This window comes from Hippocampus bargibanti, linkage group LG05, assembly GCF_051943395.1.
Source record: "Hippocampus bargibanti isolate YZ-2025 linkage group LG05, ASM5194339v1, whole genome shotgun sequence".
NCBI classification, from domain to species: domain Eukaryota; kingdom Metazoa; phylum Chordata; class Actinopteri; order Syngnathiformes; family Syngnathidae; genus Hippocampus; species Hippocampus bargibanti.
The window spans coordinates 4,089,092-4,111,894 of NC_142738.1; the positions used below are offsets into that span (position 1 = coordinate 4,089,092).

The 22,803-nt window shown below is 38.1% G+C and overlaps 1 protein-coding gene across 1 annotated transcript in view; it reads right to left on the reverse strand.

The window, feature by feature from the left end:
- met (MET proto-oncogene, receptor tyrosine kinase) overlaps nucleotides 1-22,803 on the reverse strand; it is a 77,372-nt gene that overhangs the window by 3,430 nt on the left and 51,139 nt on the right. The window contains exons 12-19 of the mRNA XM_088996220.1: nucleotides 18,452-18,661; nucleotides 12,041-12,190; nucleotides 10,270-10,423; nucleotides 9,175-9,309; nucleotides 5,075-5,329; nucleotides 4,523-4,603; nucleotides 1,642-1,823; nucleotides 1,239-1,348 (exon numbers count right to left, since the gene is read on the reverse strand). Of these exons, the coding sequence (XP_088852346.1) occupies nucleotides 1,239-1,348; nucleotides 1,642-1,823; nucleotides 4,523-4,603; nucleotides 5,075-5,329; nucleotides 9,175-9,309; nucleotides 10,270-10,423; nucleotides 12,041-12,190; nucleotides 18,452-18,661 (1,277 nt within the window). The remainder of the gene's footprint in view (nucleotides 1-1,238; nucleotides 1,349-1,641; nucleotides 1,824-4,522; nucleotides 4,604-5,074; nucleotides 5,330-9,174; nucleotides 9,310-10,269; nucleotides 10,424-12,040; nucleotides 12,191-18,451; nucleotides 18,662-22,803) is intronic.

A 22,803-nucleotide genomic window follows, 5' to 3' on the forward strand; every position in this document is an offset into this window, starting at 1 on the left:
GTAAAAGGACACGGTCAGCAATGAGACGCATTAAAGCACACTCTGAAAAAAAGAGTTACAGTGATACCTCGGCTTACGAACGTTTCGGTTTACGAACGTTACATTCATGAAAATTTTACCTTGGCATGCAAACTATTCTTCGGGATACACACGGAGTTGCCACGATGAGTGATGTGTGGTTCGCGAACGAGCCCGTTCTCCTAACAAGAAAATGGCGGCCGACTGTTTTGTCCTCTATTCCCCGCCCCCAGTCTTCGGTTAAAGCCACGTGATTGGTCAAGAACACAGCTGTGAGGGGAGGTGATTTAAACATTAAAGAGACAAGCAGACGACTGTGAGAGAGTTTCAACTTTGATAGTTCAAAGTCAGTGTAGACTGCAAGGTTAAAATATCCCATCAATCTGGCGCCACAAATAACCCGCAGAAGCCATCTGGACACTTGATGCAAAAAGCTATCAACCTAGCTAAACAGAACACAATCGATGAGGAACAAGGTAAAATTATCGCAGAGAAAGCACCTACAAGGGATCATTCCTCAAGATGGTGAAAGAAGAAGGCTACGTTCCTCGTCAAGTATTTAATGCTGAGGAAACCGGTCACTCCATTCCATCAAGCCATCAACGACCATCACAAAGGTAAATAAAATGACTTTATTATACAGTACAACTTATTTCTTTAAATATAATACCATAGCACATTTATTATACATAAAATACGGTATATTTTGTGTAGTTTTAAGGCTTAGAAAATTAGACAATTATGTTTAATGGGGACCTGGGAACGGATTATTCTCATTTTAATGTTTTCCTATGGGAAATTAATTTTTGGGATACACACTTTTCGCCTTACACACTCTTTCTGGGAACCGATTAAGTTCCTAAGCCAAGGTATCACTGTATTGGTTTGTAGAGCTCTTTAACAACAGCTGAGCTAGAACAAAGCGCTAACATGGAAAAAAAGAGAAAATTCTGCCCCCTTGTGGAAGGGAAACAATATTGCCAGAGGCCATGGCCAGCGCTTTATCGGCACCCAAGCATGAAAAAACAAAACCCGAATAAATTCGGGAATGGCGCTCAACGTCGTATTTTCAATTCCCGAATACATTTGTGAATAGCAATGAATGAGTTAAAAATGTAAAATGGAGGCACGTTCCGATTATTTATACACACTTGGTCCAATACACGAGAGCCAATATATGGTGGCCGTGTTTTGGTTTACAACTCAGATGTTGGACTCACATGCAGTTCCTGGCCGCCAGGTCCCTGTGGACGAATTTCTTACTGGCCAGGTACTCCATCCCACGGGCCACCTGGAGTCCAAAACCCATTAGGTCCTTCACCGTCGGGTTCTGCGGGATAGCAATAGACCAATCAGTGAGGGGGCACCCATAACGTCACTTCCGATACCCCTTTTAGGCTTTTAATATATGAACACAAATAGCAGACACGTATGTCTGAAAATGTAATAATACACACAAGCATGAATTCTTTATCCTCTGCACAGAGTGACTAATATTACTGTAGCCTATTACACAAATTATGTCAACCCAAAGCTTGAAGTTTATGAAACGTATAAACTCTGAATGCCACATCCATTGGTTCAATTCGACATAGAAAAAAAAATCACTGCTGTTGGTCTTACGTGGCTTTCGTTGCGGATGAAGTTGCGCAGGTCTCCGTGCTTCATGTAAGGCAGAACCATCAGCGGCGAGCCTTCGGGCGGTAGGCAGATACCCAGAAGCGACAACACGTTGGCGTGGCTGAAGTCCTTCATGATGATGCCTTCCTTCAGGAACTGGGTCACTTCGTCCAAGTCTGTGATGCCTTTATTATTTTATGTATTTTTTATGGCAAAAAAAAAAGGATATTTATAAGCAGGTCAGTCCGTTTGTGTGAAATGATGGCTCAGGAGATACTGTACAATAATAATAATAATAATAATAATAATAATAATAATAATAATAATAATTCATCTATAAGCGCCTTTCAAAAGTCTAGCTGGCGAGCTAATAGATATCTAGGTAGCTAGATAGACAGGTAGTAAGCTAGGTAGAGAGATACAGTAGCTAGATAGATAGATAGATAGATAGATAGATAGATAGATAGATAGATAGATAGATAGATAGATAGATAGATAGATAGATAGATAGATAGATAGATAGATAGATAGATAGGCAGGGAGGGAGGGAGGGAGGTAGATAAATAAATAAATAAATAAATAAATAGATAGATAGATAGATAGATAGATAGATAGATAGATAGATAGATAGGTAGGTAGGTAGGTAGGTAGGTAGGTAGATAGATAGATAGATAGATAGATAGATAGATAGATAGATAGATAGATAGATAGATAGATAGATAGATAGATAGATAGATAGATAGGTAGGTAGGTAGGTAGGTAGGTAGGTAGGTAGGTAGGTAGGTAGATAGATAGATAGATAGATAGATAGATAGATAGATAGATAGATAGGTAGGTAGGTAGGTAGGTAGGTAGGTAGGTAGGTAGGTAGGTAGGTAGGTAGATAGATAGATAGATAGATAGATAGATAGATAGATAGATAGATAGATAGATAGATAGATAGATAGATAGATAGATAGATAGATAGATAGATAGATAGATAGATAGATAGATAGATAGACGACGGGGAAGGATCGGTAGCGCCTGCCTGAGGGGAGTAGCTGGAAAAGGTGGTGGGCAGGGTGCGGAGGGTCTAGTAGGATTTTCTGTGCCCTTGTCTTGATTCGCATGTAATCTGTGTGTTTTCTCTCGGTCATTTTTTTAATGTACAATGTCAACACGCCATCCGTTCAGTGTTGCCTCCATCCATACTCCACCTTCCCATTTGGGCAGTGGCTCATTCTACATTCAAACCGAGGTTTGAATGTATTTTGGTCCATTTTTCCGCAATAATGCAGAGATGCCTATTTTACAGAATCTTTGTAAGAAAGTGTATAATCGCTGGACTTGAGGCGAGGTGGTGTGTTGTCACAGTAACAAGAAGAAGCCTCCACACAGAACAAAAGGCAACAAAGAGATGAGGAATCCAAAGGTTGAGATCCCGGGGGATAAGACCTTTTTCCATCCCATCCGCTGACTGTCATCTTTACTAGATTAAAATCCTCACCGGGGCTAGGCTCATTCATCACTTTTAGCCCCCCCCTCCCCCCCTCCCACAATGTTAAAAAAAAATAACATAAAAATAAAGTGGTTCTCTTGGTAACGTGATTGTAATGTCACACTTTGTTGGATTGGAAACGTTAGCAATGCAAAGTCTTCCTGTCTTCTCAATCATGTTATGTTCCGATATGATTATAAACCTGTGTTGTATTTTGAGGGATTGTTTTTATAAAGTAGAACATCACTGGCAAAAATAAATAAATAAACAAATAAATAAATACATAAATAAATAAATACATATATAAAAATTAAAATAATAAAAAATAATTAAAATTTAAACATTAAAATTGAACTTAAAATTAACATACAAATAAAAATAAAAACAAATAAACAAAAACAAATAATTAAATAGATACATCAGTAAATCAAGTCCATTCAAAATGTAGTGAGTCTTTACAGTGATATTGTGTAAACAATATTTTTTTTTAATCATAAAAAGTTTGTTCCAAAAATAATGCGTTAAAATTTACCACCTTCTCAAAAGTTCTAAAAAAAGATTACAAATATCTAAATAGATTTATAAAAAAGTTCAATTGAAAAAAACAAATTCAGTAAAGTCTCGTTATATCGATATCGGATATATCGATAGTCCCGGTTATATCGATACTATTTCTATGCACGCGCGGAGAAAATTACATGCAAACAGGGTCGGATATATCGATAGTCCCGGTTATATCGATATTTTTTCGGACTCCCTTGAATATCGATATAACGAGACTTTACTGTACATAAAAAGGTTTATTACAATATGTTTCTGAATGAAAAAAAACCCTGCTTGTGAGATCCTGAAAAAGTCATCCAAACTAAAAATTGTGAAAAAAATGTATGTGTGTGTATATATATATATATATATATATATATATATATATATATATATATATATATATATATATTTTTCACAATTTTTTGTTTGGATGACTTTTTCAGGATCTCACAAGCAGGGTTTTTTTTCATTCAGAAACATATCCCGCAATTTTGGTGATGTTTCTCTTTTTTTAAAATTCAGCACACGTTTTACCTGGGAAAGTGTATGACAAAATACATAAAAAATAAATAAATCAATAAATAAATAAATGTAAATAAATAAATAAATCAAGAAATAAATAAATGTAAATAAATAAATAAATAAATACACCAGGCCCTAAGCGAATAAACAAACAAACAAATAAAAAAAAACAAAGCCCATTCAAAATTTAGTAAGTCTTTAGAGTGAGATTGTCTCAACAAAAATATATATTTTTTTTATCATGAAAAGTTCGCTCCAAAAAGTCTATGACAAAATAGATCTAGCAATAAATAAATAAATAAATAAATAAATAAATAAATAAATAACAAATGATCTTACGGTTAAGAGACTTGATGGCGCAGTGTTGGTTCTGACCGTCTGGCTCCAGTAAAGTTCCATGAAACACGCATCCAAAGTGACCTGCAAGAACATATCAAATTTCACGCTTGACGGAAATCACCAATCCTGCTCATAAATTTCATATCGACGCAACTCCAATAAAAGCCATCGACATGCTATTTTATGTTTCCACACCTCCAAACGTAGCATGCGACTTGATTATGAGTGCGCAAGAGTAACTCAACACCAGGGCTTTATTCATTAACGCCCTCACTCCAATGAATTATAGCTTCAGTTTGTAGTCATGAAAGTTCTCAAGGTGGGGGGGGGGGGTGGGAATGAAATGAGCGCGACGTTCCCCTATCACGCCGTCGCAGATGGCCGAGGGTATCGGGTTGCCAGCGCCGCAGGAATTAGTCGCGGTGAAACCACGGCGAAAATCGGAGGCTCCTTTTTCCTTCACGGGGGTAATCTCAAGAGCTTGTCATGGATGAATGTGAGCCGTGGACGGCCATCTTGGATGTGTCGAAGTGATTTGGTTCCATGGCTCACCTCTGCCGATGACTTGGTTGAGGTGCAACAGGAGTCTGTCCTGGGCGATGACCACATGTTGGACTTCGCTCAGGAGGTCGGGGTGCAGACCGGACAGGTCGATGTGGACCGGCGTCATCAGCAGCGGTGACACCAATTCGCCTTCCATCCCCAGTCCACGGGCCATCGCCCCAAATCGGGGTGAGAGCAGTTCTCGGCTGGATCCGAAAAGGATGGGGGCCGCCCGGCACGTCTCCGGACGCTCTGCGCCCTGGTCTGGCGGTGGAGGGGGACAAAAATGGAAGTGTACAGGAATGAGTCACGACTCACAGATTTATTATTTCTGAGAAATAACACACAATTGTAATAAATGGGGGACAAATTAGGGGCAGACTACTGTGGAGTTAATGAAGCAGATGCCCATTTCCATATTTGGTAGAAAAGCATTCTGATATATGATTAATCGGCTGATTTCAGAAAAAAAAAACGGAATAAAATGATTTCTTTCTCATAACTGCTTTTGTATTTCATTAATTTTACTACACAAAGAAAAATGTCTTATTTATTGTATATTTATTTATTTCCATATTTATTTATTTGTATGTATTTAGTTTATTTATTTATCTATCTATATATTTATTTCTGTGATTAGTTCTGTATTTCTGAATGTATTTATTTATGTGTGTATTTGTTTTATTTATGAATGTATTTATATCTTTATCTATTTTGTATTTATTTATTTATTTATTTATTTCCATGTTTATTCATGTATTTATTTCTCTTTATTTATCTATGTTGTATTTATTTTTTTATTTATGTATGTATTTATATTTTTATTAATCTATTTATTTATGTATGTATGTATTTATATCTTTATTTATCTGTTGTATTTATTTTTTTTATTTATGTATGTATTTATATCTTTATTAATCTATTTATTTATGTATGTATGTCTTTATATCTTTATTTATCTGTTGTATTTATTTTTTTATTTATGTATGTATTTATATCTTTATTAATCTATTTATTTATGTATGTATGTATTTATATCTTTATTTATCTGTTGTATTTATATATTTATTTCCATGTTTATTCATGTATTTATTGATGTATTTATGTGGTTATGTGTTTTATTTATGTAAGTATTTATATATTTATTTATGTTGTATTCATTTATTTGTTTTATTTATGTATGTATTTATGTATTTATTAATCTATGTATGTATTTTTTTTAATTATGCATGTATTTATATCTTTATTTAATTGTTGTATGTATATATTTATTTGTTTCCATGTTTATTTATGAATTTATTTCTTTATCTATATATTTATTTCTGTATTTCTATATTTATTTATTTGTTTGTGTATTTGTTTTATTTATGTCTGTATTTATATCTTTATCTATGTTGTATTTATTTATTTGCTTTATTTATGTATGTATGTATATCTTTATTTATCTATGTTGTACTGTATTTATTTATTTACTCATTTGTGCACTTTTTTTTACTTATGTATTTAAATCTTTAACTATGTTTTAGTTATTTATTAGTTTTATTCATGTATATATTTATATTTTTATTTATCTATGTTCTTTATTTATGTATTCATGGATGTACTGTATGTACGTATGTCTTTATTTACTTCGTTATTTGTGTATTTATGTATTTATTTAGTTAGTTATTTGTGTATTTATGTACTGTGTTTGTTTTATTTATGTATGTATTTATATCTTTATCTATGTTGTATATATTAATTATTTGCTTTATTCATGCATGTATTTATATCAATGTATCTATGTTATAATAATAATAATAATAATAATAATAATAATAATAATAATAATACATTTAATTTCTAAGCACCTTTCAAAACTCTCAAGGATACTTTACAGTCCCGGGATTTTTATGTGCGGGTGAGCAGTGGCAGCCATTCGCGCCAGCGTTCACTCTACCCGGAGGTAACAGCAACAAACTAAATAACAAATAATATGACAACACACAGTCAGTCATTCATTCTTCAGCACTTGCTGTACCCTCTCGGTGACATGAAGCAGTTCTAGATGAAAGAGGAGCGGATCAAAGCATCCTATTCAGCAGTGGATCAGGGACGTCATAGTGGAATGTGCACGTCTACTACAAGCTACATGTTGAAAGCAAGCACAGCTTTTGGCTATAGTTGTGTAAAAACACAGGGATGTTGCATTCATTCATTCATTCATTCATTCATTATTGGGTCAATTGTGTTTTGGGTTGCTTGAAAAACATTGTTTTTTTTCACTTGATGTATGAAAAAAAGCTTCGAATTTTTGGCAATTTTCTTTTATGGCTCGATCTAAATTTTTATGTGACAAAACACAGGAAGCTAAGATGTTACCAACGTGTTGACGCAGGTCTGGATGCTACGTATATTTGTATAAGGGGGGGGGGGGTGTCAGGAGGGGGTTAATGCTCCGTTGTGTTCATCATTCCTGAGGGTGTGCTCGTCGCTAATAAACTAAAGTCTTGTTCCTGCACACCAGGTAGAAAGATGAAATCATTGTCGTTCGGGTGTTGTCGTGACATTGTTGACGTGGAAGAAACAAGATGACGTGCCAAACCGGGAGTTCATCTTGGATTTAAAAAAAAAATAATTCAAGCTAATGATGTCACGTGATTGAACAAAACAAGCAGATACAATATTATTTGATTGATTGTCATGTGGCTTGGCAGACGGTGTGTAAATGAGATGTTTTGACAACTGAAAGTGTGTAGCTACTGGTTGAACATCTAGGCGCTATTTGTAGTCAATAATCATGACAACGCCGCGGATGCGTCACGTAACGGCAATGCTACGCTAGCATAGGTGGGCGCCCAAAGCTCTACAACTAAGAACATACAGTGATACCTTGTCTTACGAACTTAATTGGTTCCCAGACAGAATGTGTAAGGCGAAAAGTGTGTATCCCAAAAATTAATTTCCCATAGGAAACCATAAAAATGAGAATAATCCGTTCCCAGGTCCCCATAAAACATAATTTTCTACTTTCTAATCTTCTAAGCCTTAAAACCACCCAAAATATACCTTATTTTATGTATCGATGAAAAGGTTTCTTCAGTCGTCATCTGTACTTCTTTGAAGGTGTCAGACGTTTCGCTTCTCATCCAAGAAACTTCGTCAGCAAACTAAAGTCTTACTGGTAGTCTCGGCCCTATATATATATATCCCTACTGTCCAGACATGGCGGTGCCGGACTCTGCTATGATAGCTCCCTGCTCTCAGGTTGGGGGGAGCAGAGGACTAATCCCTGCGGCTCCACTGATCGTTTCTATTGTCCTGAATAACGACTGGCCTGATTGCCCAATTTGCCCTGGTATCACCTCATCATCATGACTAATCCTATGTTGCCTAAGCAGTCTATTGTACGAACGATCCAAATTGAACCTCAACCCACCATTACGGTTAAGGGAAGGATTTTGCTGTTTTATGAATAGCGCTTCTTTTACTCCCCTTTCAAACGATCTATTTTCTTTCGCTAAGATTTTAACCTCATTGTCGTCAAATGAGTGGTTGCTAGCTTTTAGGTGCATATGTACTGCCGATTGAGGCCCACTAGTATTATCCCTGCGATGTTGACAAAGTCTTTTTTGAGAATTTGTTCAGTCTCCCCAATGTATTGCTCTTTACAATGTTCATTTTTTTACAATGTATTGAATAAACTACATTACTTTGTTTTTCATTTGGCAGCCTTTCTTTTGGATGCACTTATTTTTGCCTTAAAGTGTTTATCGGTTTGAAATAAGTCGTAATTTTGTGTTGCCAAAGGTCGCTTTGTAGTTTTTCAGAAACTCCTGCAATGTAAGGTACTGCTACTCCTCTCCTTTTTGTATCTTCACAATTTTTGGTTTCATTCCCTATTCTTTCCTTTTGACATTTGTTAAAAAACCACTGAGGGTAACCACAGTTTGCGAGTGCTCTCCTGACATGTTTTGACTCCTTTTCTCTACCTTTGACGCTTGTTGGTTGCTGGACACATTTTTTGCACATCGTCTGGCAGTGAATGAGTTCAATTAGAAGATTGAAAGTGGAGAAGCTAACAACACATCCAAAAGAGCAACTACAATGGTATTTAAGCTTCAGCGTACCTTCCAGTAGTGTACTTCTGTAGTCCACAGATTCGTGAGACACCATTTCATTCGTGGGACTGACACCCCTGGCGCTAGCAAGTCGATCCAGATGCTGGATATCACCACGGCCTTCATACCACACCTCGGACAGATCTACGGGAATGAATTTTTGGAAGCGAAGGTGGAAGAGATGGAAAGTGGGAAAGGAGGAACAAAAGTGAGACAAGCCAGGGCAGATGGAGAAAGAAAAGGAGATATTAAGAAACAAGAAAAACACCCAGCACACAAGTATTTTTGGAGTGCGTTATATTCTAAGCTAGCATCTGCTTTTTAAACGCTATTTATAATAATAATAATAATAATAATAATAATAATAATAATAATAATACATTTTATTTCTAAGCGCCTTTCAAAACTCTCAAGGTCACTTTACAGTCACAGAATAAGTTTTTCTGTCGGTGAGTAGCAGCCAGCGTTCACTCAACCCGCAAGTAACTCAAATAGATAGAAAGCTAGCTAGCTAGCTAAAAGACAGCTGATAGATAGCTAGCCAGTTAGACAGCTTCACTGGATAAGTTGTCCTGTGGGTGAGTAGCAGCAGCAACACGCGCCAGCGTTCACTCAACCCGCAAGTAACTCAAATAGATAGAAAGCTAGCTAGCTAATAGCTAATAGTTACAGTAATAACAATAATAATACATTTAATTTATCAGCGCCTTTCAAAACTCTCAAGGTCACTTTACATTCACAGGATACAGTCGCTAATTGATAGCTACCTAGCCAGCTAGATAGCTAAACAATAGCTTGCTAGATAGCTGAACGGTAGCTAGCTAGATAGCTAGCGAGCCAGCTAATAGATAGCTAATAGATAGCAAATAGATAGGTAGCTAGCTTTCTAGCTAGCTAGGCTGTCATAAGTCTTCACTCATAAGGAATTCTGTCAGTTATCTTTACATTATTTTGCTACATCGCAAAATTTCAATTGAAAAAGGAGTACAAACTATTTAAAACAACTCCATTTACCCCCAAGGCTAAAAACAGCATGGTTAGCATATTAGCAATTCAACACATTGAGGCCTTGTAAATCCCTCACCGTCTCCAACCCAGACTCACCGTCAATGCGCTTGTTCCTACGCCACAGGAGGAGGCTAGCGAGCATTAGCAGCAGCAGGCTAACCAACACGCAACCCACAACCAGACCCGTATAATCCTGTTCCTGCGCTAGCGTCACCTTGCCCAAGTGACGGATAGAGTCGGCCTGCCGCCACTGGAACAGAGTATCGGATCAGTCACAGTGTGTGTATAATGTGAGATGAATACAATAAAATAATGTTTAGTAAATTAAAAAAAAACAATATATACCAAAATAAAATAATAAACAGGATTCAGCAGTCGCTTTACTGCAAGGGTGTCAAAGTCATTTTTTGCCGCGGGCCACATTGTAGTTATGGTTTCCTCTCGAGGGCCGTTATGAATTTGGGGAACCCATTAGAATGTTTAAATCCCTTCAAATATTACATATAGAGCACACAGCAAATTAATGAATAACTCGTTTTCAAATCTGAAGTCAAGAATAATGACTTTTATTGTGGTTGACATCCAAAAATATGAAATTTTGGCTCAGAATTTAGCAATCATCATGGAATTTAACAAGTTTGATTTGCTTTCGCGGGCCGAAAAAAAATGATGTGGCGGGCCGGATTTGGCCCGCGGGCCTTGACTTTGACACCCGTGCTTTACTTTGATTGAACGGTTAATTTCGACCATTGATCCCAGAGCGCCTTATACAGCCCGTCATATTGACAGAGTATACACACACACACACACACACACGCACACACACGCACACGCGCACACGCACACACACACACACACACACACGCACACACACGGAGATGCAGTTATCTGAGGTCAGATGACATCATTACATCAGCGATATTGCCTCTGCTTTTATTAAGTTTAGTGGATATGAGGTTACCACTTTGGCCTTATATGAGTGTGTGTGTTTGTGTGTGTGTGTGTGTGTGTGTGTGTGTGCGCGCGTGTGAACATAGCTAAAGGATATTAGCGTGGAGATAAATACAGGTCTTCTGATAGCGTCGGCTGGGAACAAATGTCCTGTTTGTTGGCTTTGTGCTTACATTATGATTTATGAAACATGATATTAACTCATTCACTGCCAGACAATGTGGGGAAAATGTATCCACTCCAGTGCCAGGGTTTTTGTCATTGTCACTTGAATTCCAGGATCCACAGAATATTGAGTTTTAGGATGACAAAAACAATCAATACAGCGTGAGAAATCTTACATTCTCTTCTTTCATCAGAAAAAAGAATTAATGCCTAAGTTATATGGATCTGGAGTTATATGAGCTTGAAATGAGGGCAGATGTTCAAAATATAATGCAATACATACATATTGGTTTTTATCGCACTTTAACAACAGCTGAAGTTGGAAAAAAGCACTAACATGGAAAAATGGGAAATGCCGCCCCCCTGTGGAAGTGAAAAACATTGCCAGAAGTCTGGCCAGGGCTTTATCGGCACAACAGCAAGAAAAACTAAAACCCGAACAAATTGGGGAATGGCGCTCTACGTCATATTTTCAATTCCTCTAAGCATCTAAAATAGTTAAGGAAGATTTTCTAAATGATATGCATCTGGAGTTATATGAGTTTGAAATGAGGGCAGATGTCCAAAATACAATGCAATACATACATATTGGTTTATATGGCGCTTTAACAACAGCTGAAGAGGATAAAGAATATATGCCTATGATTACTGTTATAATGTAGTAATGTAATGATAGCATGTCAATGGTGATTGCATACTATTGTTAGCCTAGCTTATTTAGAATTTTATTTGGGGGGTGGAGGTGGCTCACCTCCACCTGCAGCTCCTTGGCGGTGGTGGCCTGCAGCTCGTTGGGGACGGTACACTCCAGCGTGTTGCCCACCAGGGTGAGGCTCTCGCAGCTGCGGTTGGACACGGTAAGAACCTGGCATTTCATGGCCTCGCGGTCCATGCGGTCGCCCTGTTGGAGCCACGGTATCGTTCGTTACACAACTTTATCGCTGACCAAAACAGGAGCACTACAACAGGTGAACTCAAATAATAATAATAATAATAATAATAATAATAATAATAATAATACATTTAATTTAGAAGCACCTTTCAAAACTCTTAAGGAGACTTTACAGTCACAGAACATTTTAAAGTCACCTAACACAGCATTTAAAACATCTGGCAATGACAAAGAGAACACAAATAACTACTTCCACCAATTGTGTTCATTTTATATTTGTTTAAATGTAAAGTATCCATCCATCCTTTGTTCATCTATCCTATCTTTCAGCCATGTAATCTTTCATCCATCCATCCATCCATCCATCCATCCATCCATCCATCCATCCATCCATCCATCATTCATCCATCTATCCTCTGTTCATCCAACCATCCTTTGTTCAGTCTTTCATCCATCCATTCTTTGTTTATCCATTCAATCTTTAATCCATCCATCCAATCTTTCATCCAGCCATCCACCCATCCTTTGTTCATCCATCCGATCTTTCATCCATCTAATCTTTCATCCATCCATCCATCCACCTGCTGTTCATCCATCCTACTTTCATTCATCCATCCAATCTTTCATTCATCCATCCACCATCCATCCATCCTTTGTTTATCCATCCAATCTTTAATCCATCCATTCTTTGTTCATCCCTCCATCCATCGAGCCATCATTCATCCATACATCCATCCATCATTCACCCATCCATCCGCTGTCATTCTATCCAATCTTTCATTCATCCATCCATCCATCTATCGATCCATCCTTTGTTTATCCATCCAATCTTTCATCGATCCATTCTTTGTTCATCCATCCATCCATCCATCATTCACCCATCCATCCGCTGTCATTCTATCCAATCTTTCATTCATCCATCCATCCATCTATCGATCCATTCTTTGTTCATCCATCCATGCATCCATTGAGCCATCATTCCTCCATCCATCATTCATCCATCCAATCTTCCATCCATCCATCCATCTTCTGTTCATCCATCCCATCTTTCATCCATCATCCATCCATCCTACCTTTCATCCATCCAAAAGTTACCAAACATACCAAGCTACATTCTAACAAGGCCAAATGCAAAAGTCCCATTGAATAATCACCACGAAGACAATTTGTTGCGTGGCTTACTCGAGTCTGGTGACAACTCACCAGTCACCGTCTGCTCGTTTTCACTTTCTTACTCACTTTTGTTTTTCTTTTACCCTTCACACACACACACACACACACACACACACACACACACACACACACACACACACACACACACACACACACACACACACACACACACACACACACACACACACACACACACACACACACACACACGCACACACACACGCACGCACGCACACGCGCACACACACACACACACACACACACACACACACAAACACACACACACACACACACCAATGTTATAGTGGCATGCTTGTTTGAGTACAGCAAAAGGCAATAAAAAGAATGATCACATTCCTAGCGTGACAGCTCAAGATTTCCAGATTTGACACAGTGGAGGCTCACACCTGTTCCCACACACATATGCACATACAAGCACACGCAAAACTAAAGTAAAATAAATGGGTATGTTTCATCTAACTGCCTTTTATGAAGAATATTAGTTTAGTGGTAATGTATTTTTTATAATTATTTTAGATTCACCACAATGAACATAAACAAATCTCGGCTATGTAAAACAACTCATATAATGTACACACAATGTAAACAACATTAAAATAATATTCAGTGATACCTTGGCTTACGAACTTAATTGGTTCCCAGACAGAGTGTGTAAGGTGAAAAGTATGTATCCCAAAAATTAATTTCCCATAGGAATCCATTAAAATTAGAATAATCCGTTCCCAGGTCCCCATAAAACATAATTTTCTACTTTCTAATTTTCTAAGCCTTAAAACTAAACAAAAGATACCTTATTTTATGTATAATAAATGTGCTATTGTATTACATTTAAAGAAATAAACTGTACTGTATAATGAATCATTTTATTTACCTTTGTGATGGTCATTGATGGCTTGATGGAATGGAGTGGCCGGTTTCATCAGCATTAAACACTTGATGAGGAACGTAGCCTTCTTCTTTCACCATCTTGAGGAATGATCCCTTTTAAATGCCTTCTCTGTGATAATTGTATCTAGTTCCTCATCAATTGTGTTCTGTTTAGCTGGGTTGATAGCTTTTTGCATCAAGTGTACAGATGGTGTGTGTGGTTATTTGTGGAGCCTGATTGATGGGATATTTTGAGATATCCCATCTATATTATTTGAGATGAGATATTTTAACCTTGCAGTCTACACTCTGCCTTTGAACTATCAAAGTTGAAACTCTCTCACTGTTGTCTGCCTGTCTATTTAATGTTTAAAGCACCCCCCATCACGGCTGTGTTCTTGACCAATCACGTAGCTTTAACCGAAGACTGGGGGCGGGGAATAGAGGAGAAAAAAATATCGTCAGCCATTTTCTTTTTTGGAGAATGGTTTCACTCTCTCAAAACAAGCCAGCTGCCATTTTGTTGTTAGAAGAACGGGCTCGTTCGCGAACGACACATCACTCATTGTGGCGCTCCGTGTGTATCCCGAAAAAAGTTCGCATGCCAAGGTAAAATTTTCAGAAATTTAACGTTCGTAACCCGAAAATTTCGTTAGCCAAGGGATTCGTAAACCGAGATATCACTGTATATGTAAAATTACTAAAATATATAATGTAGAAAATCAATAAATAATTAACTTGTGAATAAATATATCTTTAAAAAAAATAGGGGAATTCAATATACAGTAAAGTCTCGTTATATCGATATTCAAGGGAGTCCGAAAAAATATCGATATAACCGGGACTATCGATATATTCGACCCTGTTTGCATGTAATTTTCTCCGTGCGTGCATAGAAATAGTATCGATATAACCGGGACTATCGATATATCCGATATCGATATAACGAGACTTTACTGTATTAATAAAAAAATGCATGTGGTAGTTGCGCGTCATTTTCCATTTGCCGTCATGACAACTTTGTTGATGGAAACCGGCGACGAACCATTACTGTAAATAAAGTGTCATGGCGACAAATGCCAGTGAGTTTCCCGCCAAGCCCCGTGCCAACGTTCCTTCATTCCACTCTCAGCTGGCGTGTTTTTTGACCACGCTACGTCTGTCAAGTGCTTAGGTGGCAAAAGCAATCACACGCAACTTACATTTACTTTTTTCTTTTTAATAAGTTTACAATGTTGTATGAATGTATTAGCAATACTACTATTTTACTGTTCAAAGTTGTACATGCTTTAATATTATTTCAACCAGGCCTTTGTGTTTGATGATCACGTCAATCTTTAGTTAGCTTAGCAATTAGCATGGCTGCCTTTTCCATCGCCTCAAAACTTGTACTCTTTGGCATTTGACTGAGAATGATTCAGACTTGATCTTAGTTTTACTCCCTGGTTCTTTCTCCTATCTTTGTGACTGCTTTAGCTCCTGTATATGATAGTTATATGATAGATATGATAGTAATGATGACAATAATTTTGGGGCTGCCAAAGCAATTGTAGTCATGGGAAAGACTTCAACATTGTGCTATTCTTTCTGTTTTAACTCATTCACTGCCAGACGGTGTGCATAAATACATCCACTGTAGTGCCAGGGTTTTTGTCATTGTCACTCAAATTCTAGGAGTTTGAGTTTTAAGACTACATCAACATTCAATGCAGCATAAAAAAACCCTCTAGAATCTCTTCTTTCAGCAGAAAAAAAGAGTTAATTCCTAAATTATATGAGTCTGGAGTTATATGAGTTTGAAATGAGGGCTGCTGTCCAAAATACAATGCAATACATACATATTGGTTTTTATGGCGCTTTAACAACAGCTGAAGCTGGAACAAAACGCTAACATGGAAAAAAGGGGAACGCTGCCCCCTTGCGCAAGGGAAAAAAAAAACAAACAGTGCCAGAGGTCTGACCAGCGCTTTATCGGCACCCAAGCATGAAAAAAAAAAACCTGAACATATTCGGAAAAGGCGCTCTACGTCATATTTTCAATTCCCAAATGCCCTATTCTGTGACAAAAAAAAAAAAAATCCAGAAATTATTATAGAAACACACAACATGCAAATTTGATTTCAGCCATAAAACTTTAAAAGACGACTGGAAGTGACAAGGATGGATTTCATCCCCCTCCATAGTAGCTCATACATGTGCGTGCGTGTTTTGTTTAGCAGCTGCCAGTATAGCGACGATGCTAAATGAGCGCATAATTCAACCTTATCAGATGCTGTTTCGTTTGTGTGAAGTTGGGCGATCATAAAAAAGTCAAGGAAGGAGGTAGACTTAACCAACAGGGCCAAGGTCACGCCTGGGAATTAAAAAAAAAGGAAAAAGAAAGACAAGATCTTTGACAGCAGCTGCCTTCAAGCATTTATTGCGGTCAGCGGAGCGAAATACAGTGATACCTTGGCTTACGAACTTAATATGTTCCCAGACAGAGTAAGTGTGTATCCCAAAAAATAATTTCCCATGGGAAACCATTAAAATCAGAATAATTTGTTCCCAGGTCCCTGTCATGATCTGGTTGGCGACCAACGGGGGGCGCTGTCGGCCCCGCCTGCACCTGCACAGGTGCTGGTCGTCCCGATCAGATTGGCGACCAGCGGGTAGCGACGTCAGCCCTGCCGGCAGCCTCGCAGTTGCTGGTCGTTATAATCTATAACACTTAAAAGGACACCTGGCACGATCATCCGGTGCCGATTCATTGTTTGTTTGCTGCTTGGTTGCAGCATGCATTGTGTACGTGTTTGTTTAACCTTGGCGGACTTTTACACTTGGTTTTCTTTTGCTACTTTGTATTTTTTCCATTCAGATCATTTTGATGTTTTACATTTTGTTCCTGCTGACTTTATTTTAATACAATTTGTCAAACAACCTCCTGCTCCCTCCTGCCTGCTTTTTGGGATCCGAACCCGCCATCACCACCTCGCAAAACGTGACAGTCCCCATAAAACATAATTTTCTAATTTTCTAAGCCACAAAATATACCTTATTTTATGTATAATAAATGTGGTATTACAATTAAAGAAATTGTATTACAATTCGAGAAATAAACTGTACGGTATAATAAAGTCGTTTTATTTAGCTTTGTGATGGTCGTTGATGGCTTGATGGAATGGAGTGGCCGGTTTCATCAACATTAAACACTTGATGAGGAACGTAGCCTTCTTCTTTCACCATCTTGAGGAATGATCCCTTGGAGGTGCTTTCTCTGCGATAATTTTACCTATTTCCTCATCAATTGTGTTCTGTTTAGCTGGGTTGATAGCTTTTTGCATCCAGTGTTCAGATGGCTTGTGTGGGTTGAGCCTGATAATGGGATATTTTAACCTGGCAGTCTACACTCTATCAAAGTTGAAACTCTCTCACTGTCGTCTGCCTGTCTCTTTAATGTTTAAACCACCTCCCATCACTGCGGCGTTCTTGACCAATCACGTGGTTTTAACCGAAGACTGGGGGCGGGGAATAGAGGACAAAAAAAATATCGTCAGCCATTTTCTTTTTTGGAGAACGGGCTCGTCCGCGAACGACACATCACTCATTGTGGCAGCTCCGTGTGTATCCCGAAAAGTAGTTCGTATGCCAAGGTAAAATTTTCCTAAATTTAACATTGGTAAACCGAAAAGTTCGTAAGCCAAGAGCTTCGTAAACGGAGGTATCACTGTATAAATAAAAAAATAAAAGGGACCAAAAAAATAAATAAAAAAAGAAAGAAGAAAAAAGGGTTTCATTGTGTTAAATTCATTTGACAATGTCAAGAGGTTTGACCTTGGCAGCAACAACAATGCACATGCAAGTGTGAAGGTTGGGCCGCCGGGACTTGACCAAAAAAAGCCCCCCCCCCCCCCAAAAAAAAAAAAAGATGGGAAACAGACTCCACTTCCTGTTTTTGTTTCCATATTGTTTCCTTCCCGGCGTAACCCAAACTGGCGTGCACGTGGGAATGAGAATGAGCGTGCATGCTAGTCAGACACAGTGTAAACAACAAACTATAGCTCCTGTGACTTTTCTGTGGGTCTACTTATCATTAGCATGCCTTGCTAATTTGTGTGAAATGAAACCAGTGAAACTGGTAGCAGGCAAGAATTCCTTGAAATTAGCCAAAACTATTCCCTTCGAAAAACAATGGTGTGTCTACTCTTGACTTTTTCAAGAAAGGCTCACCTTGAGCTCCACGACACTCTTGTTGTCCTTGGACGTGAGTTTGGGGTCCTGGAATAGGGGGTCCTCCACGTAGATTAGGTCCCATTGGTCGGTGGCGTACCCATCCAGGATGAAGGCCACCTTGGTGACCACCGGTGGTGGCAGGGCCAGCTTGGCCAGGGAGGGCGTGGTGCACTGGATGGAGGTGCGGTTTTCACCATAGACGCAACTCTGTAGGTGGGTAGAGTGAAGACACGTTTTAGAACATGTACAATCACACCGATTACACCCCAAAATACAGTAAAGTCTCGTTATATCGATATTCAAGGGAGTCCGAAAAAATATCGATATAACCGGGACTATCGATATATCCGACCCTGTTTGCATGTAATTTTCTCCGTGCGTGCATAGAAATAGTATCGATATAACCGGGACTATCGATATATCCGATATCGATATAACGAGACTTTACTGTATATATTTTTAAATATAGTGGAACCTAAATTTAACAGAGCCAGAAGCAAAGAATTGCTCGCAATTCGCGACTAAATTGTGCATCCTTGGACTGACAAAATCGGAGCAATAAACCAATTTAAAGTAGAGCACAGCAGGCTATAACATGTGTCAATAAGGCAGCCATGTTGGTAGGGGCAACTGTCCCATTAAATAATCTTTCAAGTTGATTTCTCATGGAATTGACCTGAAAGGTTCTCCTCACTGAAACGTTGGTATGAAGAACTTGAAAACAAGGGACACACAGTTCTTGAATTTCAAAAACATAATCCAGGACTGTATCAGGACTATTTGCAAATGTCCCCATTATGGGACTATTAAAGGACAACCGACACCATTTTTTTGTTTCCTAACTGACATCAGAAAAACGTTTTATAACATCCAAAATACCCAAAACACGCAGGCTGATATTTTTAGTCAAATGCAAAACACCAAGAAAAATGAGTTAAAGTGTCCCAAAACTACTTCAAAATGACCCTGGAAATGGGGAGTTTCAGAAGGTCCTGCCCCCAGTTCGTGAAATCACGCCAAGACGTCTTGCATTCCTTGTGAATCAAAACAATGGCTTCAGATTCAGAGAATATGCCTTCTTGTTACACATCCAGTTATGAATATGATTCTGTTCTGAAGAGGAAAGCATACATGTTTGCAATTATTATTTATTAAAGAATTATATGTGCCATTTTGAGGCAACATTGGGGGAAAATCTCTCACCCAAAAAAAAAGAGGCACAAAATGGCGACCTCCAGTGGCCACCTCCGCTTCCACAGGCTGATAAATTCCTTATATGGAGCTTGGATGCCCTCTTCTGCCAGCTTTTGGGTACAACACGGTTCTCAGACCAAACATGTACAGCCAAATACATTGACATGATGGAAGGACTGCTACAATGTTTCTTTTTTTCCGTCAGGGGGCGGTCCTTTCGTGACATCACGTACGGACTCATCACCAACTCAAAAACAAGACTTCCTGAATATTCAGAGCGAGTCTTAAAACGTAAAATATAGATATATGCGGTGGAATCTTATTAAAATACGCTTAGTAGAAGTCATTTGAAGCCATTTTACAAATTATGGACACAATTTGTCATGAGGCGTCGGTTGTCCTTTAAAGGCTTTCTGATCCTGATTCTGAACCTCCAGGTAGAGCTCCAGGAGACAGCATGCTGTTAATTTACAATCCCTGCAAATCTTGACGATGTTCTGTTTGCAAATGTTCGTTTAGAGGAATCGTTTAGCAGTTTGAATCACTTTTTTGGGACCCAGTTAGACTTAAAAAAAAACAGAAAAAGGAAATTTTGACCCTGCCCTGAGTAGATGTATGAAGAGGTTAGTTTGTGTTGCCGTCTTTTGTCCTGTCAGGTGATACATTTGCTCCATTGTTGATATTTTCAATGCACAATTGCGCTCAGTTTTGCGGCTAAATGTCCACATTGTGAACGAAAACATTGGCTTTTCTTAGCTCGACTCAAAAAATAGACGGTACAGGAACCTCCACTGGTACCGGAGAGGAAATGTCAAATCTCTTTTATGTAGGTGGAAACATTAAGATGGAAGGAGTTCAAATAAACGGCAGTTCATATAAAAACATAATTTACACCATAGATAGTACATATTTGGAAAAAAAAAGATTATCCTTACTTTGCTAACTAAATACATGTACTCAATTACTTTTGGATGAAGCAATTTGTCATGATAACTGCCCAAAATTTGTTAAATTAGACTTTATCAATATTACACAGGTGTCAAAGTCAAGGCCCGGGGGCCAAATCTGGCCCGCCACATCATTTTATTCGGCCCGCGAAAGCAAATCAAGCAAGTCTGTTTGACGCCCTTGCATGTTACTCCTTGGTACAAATTACTTCCCAATTACTTCAAACCTCAACTTCCTTTTATAACCACAGTTACTTTACAGCACAGGTGTCAAAGTCAAGGCCCGCGGTCCAAATCCGGCCCGCCACATCATTTTATTCGGCCCGCGAAAGCAAATCAAACTTGTTAAATTCCATGATGATTGCTAAAATCTGAGGCAAAATTTCATATTTTTGGATGTCAACCACAATAAAAGTCATTATTCTTGACTTCAGATTTGAAAACGAGTTATTCATTAATTTGCTGTGTGCTCTCTATGTAATATTTGAAGGGATTTAAACATTCTAATGGGTTCCCCAAATTCATAACGGCCCTCGAGAGGAAACCATAACTACGATGTGGCCCGCGGCAAAAAATGACTTTCACACCCCTGCTTTACAGTAACCATGACAGTATACACACATTCTTGAATAACCATCAACATGGTCACCCTGCTCCGAGTGGTTTGAGGTATTGTCACCCGGCAGGTGATGCTCTGCAATTTAATCCAAAAATGACAAAAGGAAAAATAAAAACGATAAAAAAGCTTCCGGTGTTGACAAGTCACTCTCTGTGTGGTATGCAAAAGACCTCCTCCAAGGCACAACTCAGCACTTAGCGCCCCTCAGGGGGAAACCAGTAACTTCCATGACAAGGCTTTTAGCTTCGTCAATGAAGGCGGTAATAGCGTAAATAGACAAAACTGTCTACGTTTTTCCCATTGGAAGTAGGAAAACTCCTTCGTACCAGGTCAAACGGTGGCCATCGCTTTGCGCGCGCGTGTGATGACATGTTGTAATGTGTTTGTTTGCCAAATTCCCAAATTATCTCTCGACAGGAGCCCGGTGACAGATAAGATCACCGAAGAGCAAACACACACGCGAACACACACAAAATCACAAAGTGTCATCAAATTCAGCGTTATTGCGACTGTGGTCATGCGGGAGAAGACAGTAATGGCGTCCGTAACAAGGTGAGAAGAGTTTAAAAAAAAAAAAGGTGTTGTTAACGTGGAATGCTATTGAGTTGTCGCGGAGGCAATAAAGAGTGTCTTTTTTTTTTTCCTTTCAAAGACCTTCAACGCCTTCAGTGGCGCGCCAACTGGAGCGTAACTCAATCCGCCAGAGTCTCGCGTCTGATGTGGGAATACTTGGTCGGATCATCCCAAGTTCACATGCACGGATGGGAGCTTCCTTTGCTACGCTCGATGGACGCTCAAAATTGTGCTGAGGCATTGATGAAGATGATCAATGGATGAATTTGTGAATGTGTGAACAGTACAAGGGTATTAATAGCATTTTTTGTCAGAAAAAAAAAAACATTTCTTTTAATCACGGATCACAAACACTTAAATAATTGATTATGAAACAAATAACCCATGCCAAAAAAATTATGTTATGTTTCATAGTTTCAGATATTCAAATTTGGAATTTATGTATTTAGCGACATTGAATCTCAGCACAAAAAAAACAGCTAGCAGGACATTTTGAGTGAGGGTATTATCGCCGAGAAAGCACGTCACTCGGATGTTCATCAAGAAGTTCATCATCCATTGACAACTACCATCACAAAGGTAAATAAAATGACTTTACTATATAGTACAGTGTATTTTGTTTAATTACAATACCATAGCACACTTATTATACATAAAATAAGGTATATTGGGTGTAGTTTTAAGGCTTATTTAGTTGAAAATTATGTTTTATGGGGACCTGGGAACGAATTATTCTCATTTTAATGGTTTCCTAAGGGAAATTAATATTTGGAATAGATACTTTTAACCTTACACACACTTTTTGGACACCAAGTAAGTTCGTAAGCCTAGGTATTATATATATATATATATATATATATATATATATATATATATATATATATATATATATATATATATATATATATGTATATATATATTGGATTGGATATATGCTGTATGTATACTGTATGTATACTGTATGTATACTGTATATATACTGTACATATACTGTATATATTGAGTTGGGCTAGAGA